The sequence below is a fragment of the Octodon degus genome, unplaced genomic scaffold (genome assembly GCF_000260255.1).
Source record: "Octodon degus isolate 3935 unplaced genomic scaffold, OctDeg1.0 scaffold00116, whole genome shotgun sequence".
Classification (NCBI taxonomy): domain Eukaryota; kingdom Metazoa; phylum Chordata; class Mammalia; order Rodentia; family Octodontidae; genus Octodon; species Octodon degus.
The window spans coordinates 1,386,455-1,392,454 of record NW_004524692.1 but is presented as its reverse complement, the minus strand read 5'-3'; the positions used below and the strand labels follow the sequence as shown (position 1 = coordinate 1,392,454).

The 6,000-nt window shown below is 47.8% G+C and overlaps 1 protein-coding gene across 1 annotated transcript in view; it reads right to left on the bottom strand.

Moving 5' to 3' along the window:
* Positions 1-6,000, bottom strand: part of Lmx1a (LIM homeobox transcription factor 1 alpha) — a 163,023-nt gene that overhangs the window by 49,652 nt on the left and 107,371 nt on the right. Inside the window, exon 3 of the mRNA XM_004639876.3 lies at positions 1,759-1,991. Coding sequence (XP_004639933.1) covers positions 1,759-1,991 — 233 coding nt within the window. The remainder of the gene's footprint in view (positions 1-1,758; positions 1,992-6,000) is intronic.

Here is a 6,000-nt window from a genome sequence, read left to right as displayed (position 1 = left end):
TATGTATGATTTCACTACTTGAAGGCAACACATGTCTTCACTCAGTCTTTCATTTTTTAGGCTACACGTCTACAATTCCTCCACTAGACATGCTTGTGAGACCACCTCATCCTCAAATGACTGCAATAGAATAAATACTCACTCAAGATATGATTCCTGAATGATTCGTAAATAAAAAGCTCTGGTTTGCCCGTATCAGCCTCAAAGAGGAAAGCTTAGAACTGAATATAACGCTGAAAACACGGCCAAGCAAGACCTGACGTTCTTCGTCCGCTCTGGGCATCTCAATGTGATTATGATCTTTGCTTAGATCCAGCTTTTGCTTTTTGTCCTTAGAGGGAGGGAGCAGAGACAATGTGATCTAACCCCAGACAGTTGTGTATGAAGAACACTGAGACCACAGTGCTTATTTTCACATGAGAGAGAATTTAGGTCTCTGTAGGTCTGCACATCAATCTGAGATCACCCTGGTAGTCTGACCACCAACTCACCAAAGCTCCTCTCCCTCATGCCATTGCAGTGGCAAGCACTAGCATATTCACTACACAGTGAATCATAACATGAATTCTTTCTTTTCTTCTCTGGTACTGAGGACTGAGCCAAGGGTCTTGCCACTGAGCTAGATCCCCAGGCTTTTATCATTTTATTTTAACATAGGGACTTGCTAAGTCATTGAGCTTCCCAGGCTTGTAGGCCTCATGCCCTAGCCTCTCAGAGTGCTGGGATTACAGACCCACACCCACCATCATACCCAGATGAAATACACAGATTCTTAAGGGAAGACAAATACTACCTCTAGAGATCGAACACCCTGAAAAGGCATCTGTGCTTAAGTTAGACAGTTTCAATTTCAACTGAAATTTTTCCACTTCAATTCGCTGGCCCCTTGAAACCTGCTCCGTAAAATCTCTCAAATCCTATCCTCTTTCTGCTCTCCTCTGGGCAGTATAGCGGGAAACTGGTATGTGAGGAAGGGGAAGAACATATCCATTCTAGTTCCTTACCTTGTGTGACCTGTCGAGCCTTAGTGTCCAGCTGTCTCATCTGACAGATGAGCAAATACACTAAGAGAAGTCAGTGATGGTCACTGGAAAACTGGTTCCAATTCATCATTCCCTTTAATGTTATCACATACTGCACATTACATGTAGCAATGTATGTGATACCAGCAAGGCTTTGTGCCTCACAGAGTATATTTCTCTACCACATGACCTAGGTTTGACCCTGTAATCTGTTTTGGCTACTGGGACACTAACAGACACGGCATGAGCAGGGGCTTGAAATGTGCATGTGGGGTTGTACGTGCCTTCTTGCACTTTGACCACTGCCAGGAGAGCATGCCCTACAGGTGCTGATGTTTTAACCTGCACCACAAAATAAGTCAGTGTAGAACTGAACCTGGTCTAAGCCTGGAGCTAAGCTTAGCTGAGAACAGCAGATCCTAGCTAACTTGAAGAACTTCAACCTGAAGCAAGTCACTCTGCCTAACCTGGAGACAATGGATGTGTGAATAAGAATTTATGGTTCTATGCCATTGAATGTAGGGGAAATGTGTTACGCAGCATCACCACAGCAATAAGCTGATGGATAAGAGATAACTTGGAGGTTAGAAAGAAAGTCACTGAAATATACAGCACTGTCTTGCCACGGAGATACGTTGCCCAGAGAGCTGGTTCTCTAGGAAGAAAGCAACATAGACGTCCACCTTGTTCCAGTTTATCACCCCACTGCTGCCCCTGTCCACTGCATGACACTCACCTGAGTCTGAGGCTGCCGGGCTCACCAGGCTGAGCAGCTCCCGCTCCTTCTCATAATCCCCTTTGCAGAGCAGCTGTCCTTCCTTCAGAACGAACTCATCACCCTTCTGAAGCTGCCGCTCACAGACGCAGCAGCAAAAGCAGCTCAGGTGGTACACGCTCTTCTGGGCCCGCATAACAAACTCATTGGGTGCGATGGCCTCAAAGCAGCCCCCACACTTGACAGCAAACAGCCTGGCAGCAGGAGAGAGAGACAGACACCATGAAAAGGTCCACCTTGCCGCCAGGTCTCCCTTTGGGTCAGCAGCGAAAGGACTTCAAAACCCGGGATCAAGGAAGCTTGGGCTGCAGTACACTCAACATCCGGGTAACACATACTCTGCCTGGTCTCTCCGGAAGAGTAACAATCCAGGATGGTCTGACTCAAAGGTTTTCTTAAAGTCCTTTTTTTCTTGTCTGATGATAGCAAATTGCACTTGGAGGGACCACAAAGATGATGTACCCTAAAAAGGCCTGTGGCATTCATTCATTATAGCCTTCACTTTACTATTTCCAAAATTAAAAAAAGAGCTGTTTTGGTTTCTAAAGTAGCAGCACAATGCGGAAAGAGGGACTCTGCTGAAAATATTCTCTCCATTTGTCCCCACAGGCCAGAGTTGATAGGTGTGGAAAGGTCAGAGGGTGTAAGGGAGAGAATGGAAGGAGGGACAGAAGGTCCAGAGTAAGCACATGAAAGTCCACACCACTCCCATCTTCATGAAGACAGGCAGGAGCGGACTCAGAGTACCTGCAGGGAGATGATGCCAGCTCGCTCTGCCAATGAGCTCCACCTCAGGAGGAGTTAAGGAAGCATGAATCACTGAAGGGAATTTTCCTACAGACAGACTCATGACCATGACAGCTCCAGTTCATCCAATCCCAACTCAAAAGCTTATTTGCATGTTCACTCAATCATTTCTTCTTCTCCTGTTTCATTCTTTCATTTATTTGTTAGCATCTGCCATGCACCCTGCTGCACCCACCTTCAACTCTGTTTTAATAGAGAAGGCAAGAAAAGAAACCAGCACTGCAATAACATTCACTAGTGAGGCAAGTGTCCATAGAATGTCTGTTGTGTGGCCAGCATTATTGTGGGTTTATTTGGATACAAGACAACCCGCACACACCCCCCATGGAGTTCACATACTATGGAAGAGTGAACAAAAAATTAGATAGATAGATAGATAGATAGATAGATAGATAGATAGATAGATAGTAGATACCTGGCCTTAGGGATTTGTCTTTAGGAAAAAGAATACAAGCACAATGCAAAGCTTTGTCCCATAAATAAAAAATAGAATGACATAAAGCTATAGCTTATATAAAACATTATAACATTCAATAATTTCACAACCATAAAATTGTGCTAGTTTATGGATTTAAGCTGATACTTGGACACAGTGTATTTATCTTGGAAGCTTCCTTGCAGAGAAAAGTTGGGGGAGGGTAAAGCAAAGAGGAAGCTGAAAAGAAATTCCCAGGCAGGCATGATGAAAATTCTCAGACTGACACAAGAAAAGAAAAGGCATTCAAATACTTTGGCCAAAGGAATCTATGGCTTGGAGAAGGGAGTGCAGTCCCATGCCATGGGTCCACTAGGAAACAGCGTCCTTGGCCTGGGCTCAAGCTGCAGAACAGGAAGTGCCTCTGCTGCCTTACTTTCAACACAAGCCTTGGGCCACAGCACCCATTTTCCTGCCCTTGGCCATGGAGAACATGTCAGAAACACCTATGTTGACAGGTCTGCCTCTCAGTCTCAGAAAAAAGGGTAAAGTTGTAGGATAGTCCAAAGAGCTGGTATGGCTCTTTCGCCACCCACAAAGTATGCTAGAACCCTGAACCAGAACTCCAGGTACTAGAACTCCCTCTGTCCTCTCTTCCTCCAGCTTCCCAGTGTATTTTTTCAGTCTGTGTTGGAACCTCACACCAGTCCCCCAAGTATTTGCCTTCACTCCCTTCTCCCTTCTCCCTTCTCCCTTCTCCCTTCTCCCTTCTCCCTTCTCCCTTCTCCCTTCTCCCTTCTCCCTTGCTGGACACCACATACACCCAGTTCATCTCTGGGCCCCAAGTCCCCAGCCACTGCTTGACAACCTGAGCAAACTAATCAGTGCTTTCCAGGAGGCGGTCAAAGGCGCTTTGTCCCCATGCCCTGCTTGTCTTCCCCTTCCCCAGCAATGGACTATTAAACAGACTGGAGGCAAACGCCCGGGGAGTCAACAAGCACTTGAGACTCTGCGGCAGCAGGTGGTAGCATCTGTGCTTGTCTAACTTCTAGCCTGCTAATCTCCTCTTTCTCTTCCCCTTTTCATTTCTTTCCCTGTTCCAAAAATTTCCCCCAAATTGGAGAAGGGAGGGTGGGAATGGATCAACGATGAAAGCCTGCCATGTTGACTCAGGAGTGGCTGGAGGAAGTGGCAGCGGTTGTCCGGGCTCAAACCCTGCTGTGGTCATGATCACTGGGGATCAGAGGCCCACGGAGGGACAGTCCTGCCCCTCTCCATCCTTGTTATCCGCTCTCCCCATCTGGGTCCAAGCCAGGTTGCCCTCACCTCTGCAACCCTCTCTAAACCCAGAGCAATTCAAGGAGAAAAGGCACACGCAGCCCACCACCTGGGTGCCAGATGTGTACACAGCTGGACTGGTACCACTGTGGACCCAGCTGCCGACTGCACACCTCCCACAAGTTGTTTTCTCTAAGGCTCAGACGAGCAGAGAAAAGGATTTGTTCAAAAGTCCAGGTCATAATTAAAACACAGCCTGTCTTCTCCTAATGCTCTGGACGCGTCCCCCACGGTGACTTCCCCTTCTGAATGCAAATGAGACTTCTCTCTGGCAGACACCGTGCCACGGGAAGCTGGGCCAGGGTTCCAGGACTGTCGGGTGCCCGCGTTTTCTCACCATCAGAAACTCTCCTGTGGCTCAGAGCTCTCTCAGGGGCTCCTTGTCTCCTCTTTGCACCTCATTTCCTCACCTGTAGTGGGAGTCATGATGGCTTTCTCATCAAAGAAAACTAGGGACGCTACCTATTTCAGAGACTGAGCCCTCCACACTATCTGTGCTCCACTATAGCCATCTCAGGAAGCCGTGGAGACACTGATAAACAAGGCCACTCTTGTCCTCAAAGAACTCACATCCTCCCATAGCCAGCAGACTCTACTCACCAATTTTTTTTTTTTTTTTTTTTTTTTGTGCTGGGGATCAAACTCAGGACCTTGTAGTTGCCAGACAGATGCTTACACCACTGAGCTATCTCCCCTGCCCCAGCTAGCAGACTCTAAATGAATGATCGCAGTTGGATATACTTAGGAGAGATAAGTAGCTAAGAAAAAGCACAATGCAGAGACCCATCCATATAGCTTAGTCTACCAGTTACTCAATATCCTATCTTCTTCTCCTCCTGTCTACTTCCTGCCACTTCTCTGCGCTCTGCCAGGCAGGGAAGCAGAGTTCCATCCATTTCCCTGTTTACACTTTTTCTTCCACAGTCACAAGCCATAAGGCTCAAAGGGGCCAGTCTTGGTGACTGTGCCCGAGTTCTCAGGCCCCCCGATGACCAGGGTGTACAGCTGGGAGCCTGCATTCATCTCCCACAGCCTTCATTTGCTTCTCCGCTAGAAGCCACCATGGGTCCTGCCCTTCTGGATTACTGAAGCTTCAGCGAGAAGCTGAACGCGATGGTGACTTAGAAGGCACAGCACCACCTGAGTCATTTTTCTTGGCCCTGCCTCTTTTTATGACACTTAGGGATTTGCTCCTAATGTATTTTATCATCTCTTAAAGGTGTCCTGAACCCCATCCTAAGAGAACCCTTCCTCCTCAGCAGGGTGGCCACTCCTGGCTTTGACAGGGGCACAACTTCACCTACAGAGCATACGATGTCCCAGGACATGGACCCAGGCGATGGCAGTCTCAATGTGCTGCCAGGCAGAATGTCCTTCTTAGATCAAGCCCTGGGCCTCACAACCTCCCCTCCTGAAAGGCAGACCTCACCACCCTACCCTGCGCGAGGGGCCACACGAAAGGAAAACGAGGAAGAGAGAAGAAGTCATCAGGGAAACAGCCCCAGGCCCATGTGCAGAGGCTCTGCCTTTACCAAGGGCCCTCAAAAAACCACAAACCACTGAGGGGTCTGCTGTTTATTATCTCCCAGTTCTTAATGAAAAGTACTGCCTGGGACCAGGTTCATGCCAGGAACTTAGAGAAC